This window comes from Anopheles merus, chromosome 2R (assembly GCF_017562075.2).
Source record: "Anopheles merus strain MAF chromosome 2R, AmerM5.1, whole genome shotgun sequence".
In the NCBI taxonomy this organism is placed as follows: Eukaryota; Metazoa; Arthropoda; class Insecta; order Diptera; family Culicidae; genus Anopheles; species Anopheles merus.
The window spans coordinates 60,324,984-60,339,966 of record NC_054082.1 but is presented as its reverse complement, the minus strand read 5'-3'; the positions used below and the strand labels follow the sequence as shown (position 1 = coordinate 60,339,966).

Genomic DNA, 14,983 nt, shown 5'->3' with positions numbered 1-14,983 from the left:
GCAAATTCAGCAAATGCAGCAACAGTTGATGACAAAATTAATGCAGCAGCAGCAGCAGCCGGTATCACAACCGGTAACAGCATCACACACACAGCAGCAGTTCCAGCCGGGTCCACCCAACCCGGAGCAGATCCTTGATGCATTGGCCAGTTACATCACCGAGTTCCGCTTCGAGGCCGAAGCCGGAATCACGTTCGAGGCCTGGTACTCACGGTACGAGGATTTATTCATCAATGATGCTGCACGGATTGACGATTCCGCAAAGGTGAGGCTGCTCATGCGTAAGCTGGGTGCAATGGAGCACGAAAGGTACGTTAATTTTATATTACCCCGTTATCCTCGTGATTTTACGCTAGAAGCCACAATCGAGAAGCTGAAATCAATTTTTGGCAAGGCTGAATCGCTATTAAGTAAGCGTTATAAGTGCATGCAGCTCAATAAATCCCGTTCCGAAGATTTTCTGGTGTACGCGTGTCGTGTCAATCGAGCGTGTGTCGATTTCCAGCTAAAAGGGATGAGCGAAGAGCAGCTTAAGTGTCTCGTTTTTGTGTGTGGGTTAAAGGAGGAAACGGATAAAGATTTTCGGCTCAAATTGCTCACTCGCATAGAAGAGCGCGCTGATGTAACACTCGAGCAGCTTTCGGCGGAGTGTAACCGTATTGCAAATTTAAAACTCGACAATGCAATGATTGTGGGCGAAAAGGGAGAGCACGTGTATGCAATACAAAATGGCGATCGGCAGAACAAGCCGAATTTTCGCGCAAAGGGATCACGCCCGCGCTGGGGAAATCACGATGGCCGATCAGGAAATGATAAACCGTCCAATCCTTGTTGGCTGTGCGGTGAACTGCATTGGGTAAAAGATTGTCCGCAAGCTACACAAAAGTGTCGAGTATGCAACAAGGCTGGTCATCGGGAAAATCGCTGTCGCAATCGAAAAAGTGTTCGCCGGGGAAGAAATCAATTTTTTTCTACTAATACCGTTAGGGTGTGCAGCGTACAAGCAAACCGCAAATTTGTCAATGTATCCATCAATGGAACGGTCATACTCCTGCAGTTGGATACAGCGTCTGACATAACCGTCATAGACGAAACAGCATGGAGGAAATTAGGGCAACCATCATTGGTGAAGCCTTCAGTAAATGCGAAAACTGCCTCTAACGAAGAACTGAAGCTTTTGGGGGAATTTTCATCAACAGTTTCAATAAATAATGTCACAAAACCAGCGATCATTCGCGTGGCGCCGGGTGAGCTTCTTTTATTAGGAGCAGATCTAGTGGATCTTTTCGAGCTTGCATCAGTTCCTATGAATACGTTTTGTGCTACAATTTCAACTCACACGCATATCCCTGAGAATCTGCAGAAAAGTTTTCCGGAAGTTTTTAATGGCACGGGGCTCTGCACGAAAGCGCAAATCAGATTGCAGCTTAAAGAAAATAGTCGACCCGTTTTCCGTCCAAAACGGCCAGTTGCATATGCAATGCAGGCAGTAGTCGACGATGAGCTCGAACGGCTAGAAAAAGCTAAAATAATAACGCCGGTTGATTACTCCGACTGGGCCGCTCCAATCGTTGTCGTTCGTAAGAGCAATGGTAACGTTCGAATATGTGGTGATTATTCGACCGGGCTAAACGATGCGTTGCAGCCTCATGAGTATCCCCTACCATTGCCAGACGATATTTTTGCGAAATTAGCCCACTGCCAATATTTCAGCAAAATAGATTTGTCGGACGCTTTTTCGCAAGTCGAGATCGAGGAGTGTTACAGACCTCTCTTGACGATAAACACGCATCGGGGACTTTACCATTATAACCGTTTGCCTCCCGGCATAAAAATCGCGCCCGCGGCTTTTCAACAAATCATCGACACGATGCTCGCCGGTCTGCACGATACGTCAGGTTACATGGACGACGTAGTCGTTGGGGGCAAAACCGAAATAGAGCACGATACAAATTTGGCCAATCTGCTTCAACGCATAAGGGAGTTTGGATTCACTATCCGTGCCGAGACATGTGCATTTAGGATGCAGAAAATCGAATACCTCGGCCATATAATCGATCGTAATGGAATCAGACCCAACCCAAAGATAAATGCGATTAATAATTTACCAGCACCAACAAACATACAGGAGGTTCGCTCATTTTTGGGTGCTATTAATTATTATGGCAAATTTGTTCCCAGGATGCGGGATTTGAGGTACCCCCTGGACGAGTTACTAAAGGACGGTAACCAGTTCCTCTGGACGAAGTAGTGCGAGGAGGCCTTCAACAAATTTAAACGTATTTTAACATCTGACCTGCTTTTAACTCACTATGACCCTAGAGCTGAAATCATCGTAGCCGCAGATGCCTCCTCCGTCGGACTGGGTGCAACAATAAGTCACACATTTAAAGACGGGTCAACAAAAGTGGTTCAACACGCGTCCCGTGCATTAACAAAAGCCGAAGCAGCATATAGCCAAATAGACCGCGAGGGATTGGCTATCATTTTTGCGGTGACGCGTTTTCATAAAATGCTGTACGGTAGACATTTCCGGCTTCAAACCGATCATCGACCCCTGCTACGAATCTTTGGCTCCAAAAAGGGAATCCCTGTCTACACGGCGAATCGGCTCCAAAGATTCGCACTAACATTGCAGCTGTACGATTTCCACATCGAGTACATACCAACGGACCAATTTGGCAACGCAGACGTACTGTCCCGGCTTATTGACAAGCATGCTAAGCCGGACCCAGAATATATGATCGCCAGCATCGAGCTTGAGGAAGCTGTAAGTTCTGTAGCCATAAAATCACTACACACTTTTCCGATTCGTTTGAGAGAAGTTGAAAAAGCTACATGCAACGATGTTTTACTTCGTAACGTATATCGATACGGCACGGACGGTTGGCCAAGGAACGTCACATTCGGCTAGGATCTGGCACGCTTTTACAGCCGGAAGGACGCCTTAACAACCGTTGGGAACTGCATTTTGTTCGGGGAGAGGGTAGTCATCCCCGCGGCTTTGCAGATGAGGTGCCTGAAGCAGCTCCATCAGGGACATCCAGGCATACAGCGGATGAAGGCGATAGCGCGCAGTTTCGTCTACTGGCCATCATTGGACGACGACATCACTAGCTGCGTCGCTACTTGTGATGCTTGCCAGGCCGCAGCAAAGTCTCCACGTATGTCTGCACCTGCGCCCTGGCCAAAACCATCAGCTCCCTGGCAGCGAGTGCACATCGACTACGCCGGACCAATCGATGGTGCATACTTCTTGGTCGCAGTTGACGCCTTCACGAAGTGGCCCGAAATCGCGGAAACAGCAAGTATAACCTCACATTCCACAATTATTCTTTTGAGAGGAATATTTGCCAGATTCGGACCACCAGTCACACTGGTCAGCGACAACGGGACTCAGTTTACCAGTGAAGTCTTCAAGGAGTTCTGCGACGCTAACGGCATTGAACACATCACGACTGCACCGTTCCATCCCCAATCGAACGGCCAGGCCGAGCGGTTCGTGGATACCTTCAAGCGGGCCTTGAAGAAAATTCGAGTCGAGAAGGCATCGCTTGAGGCGGCTTTGGATCTGTTCCTGCAAACATACCGTTCCACCCCGAATCCAATGTTGGACCAACGCACGCCTGCTGAAGTCATGTTCAACCGGGCGACACGGACGGTTCATCATCTGCTGCGGCCCTCACCATCACGGGAGTCTTCAGTGAATAGTGGTTTCCCCAAATGGCGTCCTGGAGATTTGGTTTACGCCAACATATTTCGCGGCAATTCATGGAGTTGGATTGCAGGGGAGATCATCCGCAGCATCGGCACCGTAATGTACGAAGTCATCACAACGGAGCAACGGAGGCTTAGGCGCCACGTGAATCAGCTCCGTCGTCGTACTACAGTCTCTAGGAAACAAGGAGAGCGGGATGAAGATAACCTGCCGCTACAGATCCTGTTAGAGGAGTGGGGTTTGCCCGCGGAACAAAGCTCCACTCCCGTGTCCGAGCCATCAGCGCCTGTGTCCCCATCGCAGCTGGATGTCTCAGCATCATCTCCGGCAGCCCCTGTGTTTCGGGAAGCAGCACATCCATCCTTGGGTGTCGAGGACGTCAACCACCAGCAGGCACGACTACCACGACGTTCTTCTAGGAGTAGAAGACTGCCTCGTAGGTTCAGCGCGTACCGGCTGAATTAAAAGGGGGAGGTGTTGGGAAAAACTGAGCGCAGCACCGCTACTCAACCCTGTCGCCACGTGACAAGGGCTTGACGTACGCGTTCGGCTAAGCTCGGCGCTGCTCGACTAAGTTCGGGAATGAAGGGCTCGGGATCGGCCTCTTCATCTTTTATCCGCCGACCCGGACGGACGTAGCGCGTGCTCGTCCCGTTTTATCTTGTACAGTGCGTGTCTTGTAAACGCGTCTATTTTATGTAATATTTAATTTGTAAAATAAATAAGTAATAAGTTGCAAACCATAAAAGAAACATTTCGATTTTTTCGGTTGTTGTCGGTTTTCATCTATCTGCATGATATAAAATAGCAAGTATCAAAACCAATTTCTTTTTAAGACTGTGGAGTCTGATAATAGAATAAAACAAAATTATAAGACTTTTTTCCGACCTTGCGGTCGTAATGTGGCTATTCGGGTAGTTCCGCAAAGTACCGTCTATCTTTTAATCAGCCACAAAGTACGATATCGGAACGATTTTTCGTTAAACAGCCCTAAATCAGCTATAAAGTACGAGCTGGCTATTTGGGTATCGGATTACAGCGGGCCGATTTTGTATGGGATTTGACAGTTGGCGTTAACAGATTCATCCCAGGCTGCAAATGACAGCCAAAAGACATCTTTCGGTAAAACTTTTCGTCTTCCCGTCGGACTGCCGATAGTCCGACTTTTTAACGATAGGGTTAGACCGATTTTGTCAGATATGGCCAGATGTCATTCAAGTGGTGTATATTTTTTATTGACGGTGTTATGCAATGTCCAAAAATTACTGAGTGGCCTACCACAGTGCAAAAAAAATTGGCGGACTCTTTTTTCGCCCCCTCTTTCCACCGATCTTTTTTCCCTCACCCTCTTCCTTCTTTCTCCTAGGTTGTCCCGGTTGTTCCTCTCGAGCTCATTTTGTTTACTTCGCTTTTCGCCTTCGCACAGTTCGGCCATTCTTTGGTTCGGTTCGGTTGTGTTTTCTTCTTCCACTCCTCTTCATCTCATCCCCGCTACACACACGCTCTTTTTGTTTGTAAGGCCAGTGTTGGTTTATTTAGAAAACTTTTTCTGTGTTTGTGCTTGTGTGATGAGGCAATTCCAATTGTTTAGAACTCCTGCATGGAACAAGCGTGAGGGAACCTGTTCCTGCGTGTACAGCCGGAGCCACGGTGTCCCGATTATCTGTTTCAGTTCACAACGCTTTATAAACGTGATACTTCCAACATGGACAGGTGTATTTTACTGTGCAATGAAAGATGTGACTTTTTTCACACCTTCATCTTTTTTTTTTTTTGTTTAACCTTAGCGCCAAACGACTCAAGCTACTTGTGTCGATTAAAAATGGAGAATACAAATTGCTCTCGTTAAACAATAATAGTAAGTTTTGTAGAATATACAAAATCCCATCTGTATAATATGGCCACCTTGGCAGAGATCATACCTTTAGTTTAAGTACCGTATAAAGATATTACCGTCTCGCCCTAACAACCTTGACGTAAAATGTCATATGAACTGTCAAAAAATAAAAATAAAAAAAGCTAATCTACATTGAAGATTCAGATAGAAAACACGTTGTTGTGGACAGACCGCTGCCTCATCCTGAGGGCTCACTGTTGACAGCAGGGCTGTCATCCTGTGACGTCCTCAGTGAGGATCGCGGCGCGAGCAGGACCAGTCGTCCTCTCCCCGCATTGTGTTGTGTATATTATTTATTACCTGTGTTTATCGTACCCATACCAAAAATAGGAATAAAACACATATTCTGTTTGTGCCGTACACCACCGTCTACTATGTTTCATATGTGTGATCACAACAGTGGCAACGAGGATGTTCCGCCTTGGGCCGACGAAACACGGCATCACCACCACCCGCTGCAGCGTCATCGGACACACTGGTGCAGTATTGTCGTGCGCGGTATCACGGCCGCCCTTGCTGCACCAGCATCATCGTCGAGCCTAGTGAGCAGGCACAGTGCTGAGGCATATCGGCTGCCCCCTGTGTATCTTCATGGCCGGCGCTTTAGCTGCACAGGTGCATCTCAACGGCGACACCCCTGTCGCCCCTGTGCAGCAACATCGTATGTGTCCCGGGTCACAGTCGTCGTGCGCGGCATCACGGTCGCCCCCTGTGTACCCTCATCATCATAGTCACCATCACCATCATCCTGCGCGCCCTGCACAGCAGTTCACCGACAGCGACATCACGGTCGCCCCTGTGCAGCGGTACCGGCTGAGCGGTCCAAGCGCGCGCGGCACCACGGCCGCCCCCTTCTCAGCCGCACATCGACGCCCCAACGGCAGCAGCATCTGCAGAGTTGCCTCAGCAGCATCATCGGCGTCCGGTGCAACTACGAACGACAGCGGCAGCGTCATCAGCTGCAGTGGCACCAACAACAACACCAACAACAACAACACCGAAAACAACACCACAGCGGTTGCAACGGAACGAGCGAGCGCAGCATATCGGCTGCCCCCTGTTGCAGCCCGCAACGCTCATCCCATTTGAGCGTATGGCATGGAGGCCGGTTTGCACTCTCCCCCGTTACATAGCGTCCCATAAGCCGTACGCTTGCCACGCCGGATTTAATTACATTCAAACCGCTGCGTCGGCTTAAGCCGTGCCGGCCTAATTAAAACGGGGAGATGTTGTGGACAGACCGCTGCCTCATCCTGAGGGCTCACTGTTGACAGCAGGGCTGTCATCCTGTGACGTCCTCAGTGAGGATCGCGGCGCGAGCAGGACCAGTCGTCCTCTCCCCGCATTGTGTTGTGTATATTATTTATTACCTGTGTTTATCGTACCCATACCAAAAATAGGAATAAAACACATATTCTGTTTGTGCCGTACACCACCGTCTACTATGTTTCATATGTGTGATCACAACAGTGGCAACGAGGATGTTCCGCCTTGGGCCGACGAAACACGGCATCACCACCACCCGCTGCAGCGTCATCGGACACACTGGTGCAGTATTGTCGTGCGCGGTATCACGGCCGCCCTTGCTGCACCAGCATCATCGTCGAGCCTAGTGAGCAGGCACAGTGCTGAGGCATATCGGCTGCCCCCTGTGTATCTTCATGGCCGGCGCTTTAGCTGCACAGGTGCATCTCAACGGCGACACCCCTGTCGCCCCTGTGCAGCAACATCGTATGTGTCCCGGGTCACAGTCGTCGTGCGCGGCATCACGGTCGCCCCCTGTGTACCCTCATCATCATAGTCACCATCACCATCATCCTGCGCGCCCTGCACAGCAGTTCACCGACAGCGACATCACGGTCGCCCCTGTGCAGCGGTACCGGCTGAGCGGTCCAAGCGCGCGCGGCACCACGGCCGCCCCCTTCTCAGCCGCACATCGACGCCCCAACGGCAGCAGCATCTGCAGAGTTGCCTCAGCAGCATCATCGGCGTCCGGTGCAACTACGAACGACAGCGGCAGCGTCATCAGCTGCAGTGGCACCAACAACAACACCAACAACAACAACACCGAAAACAACACCACAGCGGTTGCAACGGAACGAGCGAGCGCAGCATATCGGCTGCCCCCTGTTGCAGCCCGCAACGCTCATCCCATTTGAGCGTATGGCATGGAGGCCGGTTTGCACTCTCCCCCGTTACATAGCGTCCCATAAGCCGTACGCTTGCCACGCCGGATTTAATTACATTCAAACCGCTGCGTCGGCTTAAGCCGTGCCGGCCTAATTAAAACGGGGAGATGTTGTGGACAGACCGCTGCCTCATCCTGAGGGCTCACTGTTGACAGCAGGGCTGTCATCCTGTGACGTCCTCAGTGAGGATCGCGGCGCGAGCAGGACCAGTCGTCCTCTCCCCGCATTGTGTTGTGTATATTATTTATTACCTGTGTTTATCGTACCCATACCAAAGATAGGAATAAAACACATATTCTGTTTGTGCCGTACACCACCGTCTACTATGTTTCATATGTGCGGTCACAACACACGTGTTTTTAAGACTTATGTGATTTACATCTCAGAAGTGGGATCCAACCGTGAAAAATTGATCAGAAATGGAAACAAAATATACAATGATTTGCACCCTTGAAAATGCTGGAATTTCGATACGTCCCGCTGCCACCATTCGCGAAATTCGCCAGCTATACACCAGCGTTGTTGGTGGTGCTTCTGTCCCGGCAGAGATTGAGGTTAAGAGTACGATGGCCGATACACGTGGAAAACATGCTGGAAACATCAGTGCTCCTGCTCTTTCGGAGGTTGATGTTAAACGTGCACTTGCCGAAATGGGTGGAGACAATGCAACAAATATTGAAATCGACCAAGACTCACAGAACGAATCACAATTTGTAACTCCCGAAGATGAAGTGGCTTCCCTACGAAAGCGACTTGAAATTCTCGAGCTCCGAGAAAAAATCAAGCAGTTAGAAACACGCAGTAGTGAGCCTGTTACACAATCACCAATGATAATTAAGTTCAAAGAATTCATCGATAAATTTAGTGGTGACAATTCAGACCGAATTGAGCAATGGCTACGTGAATTGGAAAGAGCGTTTCTTCCGTACAAAATGAATGAAACCACTAAATTCTACAATGCTCGTCGGTTGCTGACGGGTACTGCAGCATTGTTCGTAAAAACAATCCATGTGGAAACATACGCTGAACTTAAACAGGAGCTTCTTAAAACCTTCGCTAAAACTCCGTCAATTGAACACGTGTACTGGCAATTGAGAACACGTCGGCTTTCCCGCAATGAGTCAGTAGCAAGATATGTTTTAGAAATGAAGCAAATAGCCGGAGATGAAATCGTCGAGGAAGAATTGATCAATATAATAATTGATGGCATTGGTGATCCCATAAACACCGCTGCTATACGTTATTCAGCCAAATCCGTCGAAGAACTTCAACAAATGCTGAAAAAATACGAAATGATACGCCCTCAACAGAACTCAGTACAACGAGTGAACATCGCTTCATCGTCGACGTCCCCCCGTAATGTTTCTGTGGCCAAGAACAAGAACGCCATAGAAGAAATCCGTTGCTACAATTGCTCCAAAATCGGTCACTACCAAAGTTCCTGCCCTTCACCTCGTCGACCTGCAGGATCCTGTTTTTTTGTGCCAGCAAATAGGTCACAGTTATCACAACTGCCCTAATCGGGTGAAGAACACTTCTGCTGCTATCACTGCACAGGACAGGGAAATTGTAAATTCAGAACAACAGGTAAGTGTTGCATTTGATATTGATAATGAGCATCAGAGTAGTGTTTCACAAGTGTGTTCTCTTTTTGACACCGGCAGCCCGAGGAGCTTTATTAGCAAATCGATAGTACCATTGATGTTTCTTGATCGAGCATGTAATTCTGGATATAGAGGACTAGGAAATACACGTTTAACATCCCTTGGCCAAGTAAAATGCCGTCTAAGGTTTCGAAACCAAACAGTAATACATACCCTCATTATTTTACCAGAAGAAGAAATTGCATGGCCAATAATTGCAGGTAGAGATTTATTGAAAAAATTAAATGTGTATTTGTGTAAATTACCATATAAATATTCCGCCAAGGCATTAATGAAAATAAACAGAAAAACAGAAATCATACCAGAACCACTTGTGATTTCACGGCTGCGCTCATTTCATATTTTTAAAGATTCCTCAACGAATTGGGTTGAACATAAAGATTGTCCCGTTGTAATGAATGCTGTGTCCTCTTATGACGTTCCCTCGAAAACTTCGGTGAATCTATATCAAACGGACATTAGTGGTACGTATGGTACCCTCTCGAAAGAAATCGGTAATCGTTGGCAGTCTAGTAGTTAGGGCGGTGGCAACGCTCATCCGATGCGATTTTATCGGACGCTTCTGTCAAACACTATTTCGGCTCATATTGCGAAAATTCGAATGATTTGAATTGTTAAACCATTATAAAAAATTATTTGATATTGTTCCTACATAAACTGCATGATTACATTGACAGATAAAATCGGATGCGACGATCCGACGGAATCAAAAATTTTTGATTCCGTCGTACGACGAAATCGCACGTCCGACGTTATCTGTCAAATCCCATAACAATCTTGTCCGATAAAATCGCATCGGATGAGCGCTGCCACGGGCCTTACGAAGACTTGAACACAACATTTGAAGAAATGTGTGCTATTTGCATGGAAGAACCTAACGACAAGCTAAACATAAGTTCACATCTGAAGTCACATGAAATTGAAATGGTAAAAACAATAATATCGGAAAATTACACTCTTTATCCTTGTAGTAAAATTGAACAAACAGGTCATGCGATGAAAATAAGTTTGATTCACGACACTCCCATTAATAGCAAACCGAGACGACTATCCATCGCCAAACGAAACCAAGTTAGAAATATAGTTGATGATCTTTTACAAAAAGGTATAATCCGTCCCAGCAGCTCTCCCTACGCCTCCGCACTTGTCTTAGTCCGGAAGAAGAACGGTGAAATCCGAAAATGCGTAGATAATCGGCCCTTAAACAAAATAACTGTTAGAGATAATTACCCTCTGCCTCTTATTGATACGTGTCTTGAACACTTAGGCAGTAAGCGATGTTTCACCTTGATGGATTTGAAGAGTGGATTTCACCAGATAGATATGCATGAGGATTCGATAAAGTTTACGTCTTTTGTAACCCCAGACGGACAGTTATATTCGAATGTTAAAATGCCTTTCGGATTGAAAAACGCTCCTGACCAATTTCAGCGATTTATAAATCATGTGTTGCATAAGTTTATAGCCAGTGGACAGCTTGTGGTATATTTGGATGACATTATTATTGCATCTGTCGACCTAGAGGATCATTTGTGCATACTTGGTGACGTACTAAGAACATTGCGAAATAATGGTCTTGAACTTCGAATGGATAAATGTAAATTTGTATATGAGGAGTTAGACTATCTAGGATATCGTGCCAATCCAAAAGGTATTCGTCCAAGCGATCAACATATTCAGGCCATTCAAAATTATCCTATACCTAGTAGTATAAAGGAAGTTCAGCGTTGTTTGGGCCTTTTCTCTTATTTCCGTAGATTTGTGTCTTCGTTCTCAACTATAGCTAAACCACTTAGTAATTTGTTAAAGGATAAAGCGCTATTTGTATTTAATGATTCTTGTCTACGTGCATTCAATACTTTGAGAGACAAGTTGATTAACTCCCCTGTTCTAGCAATTTATAATCCGTCTCGTGAAACAGAACTACATTGCGATGCGAGTGCGGTAGGTTTTGGCTCAGTCCTACTTCAAAAACAAGAAGATGGTAAACTGCATCCGATAGTATATTTTTCGATGACTGCTTCTTCAGATGAAGCTAAACTTCATAGTTATGAGTTGGAAACACTCTCAATAATTTATTCCTTAAAACGATTCCACACATATTTACATGGTATTCCTTTCAAAGTTATAACTGATTGTAATTCTTTGGTAGAGACTTTAAAGAACCGCAACTCTTCTGCTAAAATAGCCCGATGGTCTTTGTTCTTAGAAGATTACAATTATTCGATATCCCATCGCTCAGGCAGCTCAATGAGCCATGTAGATGCCTTGAGCCGAAAACAAGTAGGTGCTATCACAGACGATATCGATATTGATCGACAATTGAGGATTGCTCAATCCCGAGACCCTTTTGCAGAGGAGCTGAAAATGAAACTGAAATCAGAACCAGTTAAAGGATTCGTATTGGAAAACGGCGTGATTTATAAAATTTCACCTTCTGGTAAAAAAACTATTTTTTGTTCCCAATGAATTGATAAATAATATTATTCGAAATGCTCATGAAAGGCTAGGTCATTTAGGAGTGAAGAAATGCTGTTGTTTTATAAGCAATCAATATTGGTTTCCTCAGATGAAAATACGCGTACACAATTTTTTACGCAATTGTTTGAAATGCATTGTTTATTCCGCACCAGCACGAAAAAATTTACGCAATTTGCATAGTATTCCAAAGGTTCCAGTTCCATTTGATACTTTACACATTGATCATTTAGGCCCATTACCATCCATAAAATCACAAAAAAAGTTTATTCTAGTAGTAATAGATTCATTCACAAAATTCACTAAACTTTATGCAGCCACTTCAACCAGTAGTCGAAGTGTATGCATTGCATTGGAGCAATATTTTGCGTACTATAGTCGCCCTAAAAGGATCGTTAGTGATAGAGCTACATGCTTCACGTCTAATGAATTCCGTGAATTTCTATCTGATCGCGGAACCACTCATGTTCTTACGGCTACGTCCTCACCCCAGGCCAATGGACAAGTGGAAAGGGTAAACAGAGTGTTGCGACCAATGTTAAGCAAAACAACAAACGATGACCATTCGAATTGGAGTTCTAAATTGTATTACATTGAACATGCTTTAAACAATAGTGTGCATTCTTCCACACAGTTCACCCCGTCAATGTTATTATTCGGTTCCAATCAGCGTGGCCCTATTGTTGATGAATTAACTGAATTTCTGGAAGAAAAACAGGAACACATCCAAAGGGATTTTGAATTCATTAGAAACCAGGCTTCCGAAAATATAACCAGATCTCAAAGAGTAAATGAAGAACAATTTGCTAAGAGCCATCATCCAGCTGATGTATTTCATGAAGGTGACATTGTTATGATTCGTAACGTTGATATGTAATTCGCGATATCGAGGGATGTCAGCAGACACAGATTCCTTACGATGGGGTTCTTGAGGCTGATAAACTCAGGAATTGGTCCTCTTTCGATTCAGACCCCGTTGAGGATTCACCTAATGCAACACTACAATACCTACAATCGACATAACAAATTGAGGGCAATTTATGTTCAGGATAGCCGAGTTGTAGAATATACAAAATCCCATCTGTATAATATGGCCACCTTGGCAGAGATCATACCTTTAGTTTAAGTACCATATAAAGATATTACCGTCTCGCCCTAACAACCTTGACGTAAAATGTCATATGAACTGTCAAAAAATAAAAATAAAAAAAGCTAATCTACATTGAAGATTCAGATAGAAAACACGTGTTTTTAAGACTTGTGTGATTTACAGTTTTTATTAAATATGTTTTGTTAAAAATCATAATCATTAACATGAAATTGTATACATTTTCAGATTCAATAAACTACACCACACCTACCACAATGCTTCATCCGCAATTATTGAATGAGCTTTCATCGTTATCGTCCGTGTCTATCCATACTGGAAGTCAAAACATGGATCGCGACAATGCTTCATCGTCAAAACGTGAGAAAGTGTTTTAGAGTGTTATAACAAGAACTATAGTTAACAAATATTTTTAGAAACTGTATCAAGCGATAAACGCAAGCCGGTTTCTGGTACGAATAATGCAATGGTAGACAATGTACCGTCCACATCGATGGTAGCTCGTTCTTCTTTGGATCACTTTTCGTTTATGGAAACAACTGCATCAACTTCGGGTGCTTGTCTACGAAAACTTAAGCGTATGTCTTAAATTTGTTTTGTAGTATATAATTTGCTGTAAAATACTATATGAACGTTTATTTCCAGCCCTTTCATCTACTGCTTCAATGGCAACGCAAACGGATTTTTCTAGTGGACAGAACGTGGGATTAGATGCCATACTAGAAAAATTAGAGACCATGCAGAGGGAGCAACAAAGACAGGCAGACATATATCAGAAGAAAATGCTGGATATGGAGAAGCAGCAGAAATTAATACGAGCACAGTTGGATATTTTATCCGACAAATTGATTCCACGGCCAGGATTTGTTGCGGTATCGTCGGTTTGAATGGGAAACGGTGGGGACCAGGGTAGAACTAGATCGACTGGAGGAAAGATTGGAGGAACCAAAGTTAAAAAAATTTTATGGAATTTTTAGATATAAAGCTGCCGACCGACAGTACAGAAGCTAGACTCCATGTTAGCATGGACATTTTATTCAAAAAGGATTTTCTAACACAAGCCAACTGGACAGGATTAGGACCAGATAAAGTTTGTTTTTCAAATTATGTAAGGGTTGTTCAGATTTTTAAATTTATAGAAACATGTCATGGAGTTTCACCTACGGACCAAAGAATCGAAACATTTTTCCAAAATAAGTTTAAACATTCAAAACAAAGACTTAACATGTTGGGAAAAGTTAAAACTGTACCTCATAGACGCAAAGTTTAGTTTAATTTATGTTTAAGTACTACAGGCGGTCCCCGAGATACACGGTTAATGGGGACCGAAAACGGTCGCAAAATACGGCGTACCTCGAATTTCCGCGTAAGTCAAATCTCGTGATTTCCAGCCAAAATATCACTAATTTTCGTGCAATTTTGCAAGTAGGGGGTTGTTTTAGCTACCAAATTAATTATTTGATATGTTTCTACTGAATTGAACAGTTTTTAATCTTTTGAAATGGTATTTCACATTCGATCAATACGGAAATTATGTGGTATTTCACAAAGGATGTTCAAATCAGTAAAATTTGCTCAAAGAACTGTCAAATTGGAAAACCGCGTATCTCCGAATCCGCATATAAGAAGTACCGTGTATCTCGGGGACTGCCTGTACTGTAATCCTCAGTTTAGCTTCAAGCAGATAGCAGAATTAATTGCTTTTTTCAATTGCTTTTTTTTTGCTTTAATCAATTGCAAAATTAAAGCTTTTACCCTGTGGCATATTATGTTCCTATTATAGAAATGTTACAGGGTTTCTCAAGCCAGCTCAACATCGTAACACTATTTTTCGAGCACGTTAAACGATTGTCAACATCGTACATACAATTTGAATCCGTAAACTCTTTTCGATTTGGTAACACTAGGTTTTGAATGCGTAAAATCCCA

General features: G+C 44.6%; 1 protein-coding gene across 2 annotated transcripts; it reads left to right on the top strand.

The window, feature by feature from the left end:
- Positions 1-9,164: 9,164 nt before the first annotated feature.
- On the top strand, positions 9,165-14,369 carry LOC121589989. 2 transcript variants are annotated; one of them, XM_041909301.1, is made up of 4 exons: positions 9,165-9,391; positions 13,283-13,414; positions 13,471-13,632; positions 13,700-14,369. In XM_041909301.1, exons 2-4 carry the CDS (start codon positions 13,312-13,314, stop codon positions 13,939-13,941), a joined length of 507 nt encoding a protein of 168 aa, XP_041765235.1. In that variant the 5' UTR covers positions 9,165-9,391; positions 13,283-13,311; the 3' UTR covers positions 13,942-14,369. The 2 variants fall into 2 exon arrangements, with proteins under 2 accessions (XP_041765235.1, XP_041765234.1); XM_041909300.1 differs by lacking the exon at positions 9,165-9,391 and having other exon boundaries at positions 13,189-13,414.
- The last annotated feature ends 614 nt before the right edge of the window (positions 14,370-14,983 follow it).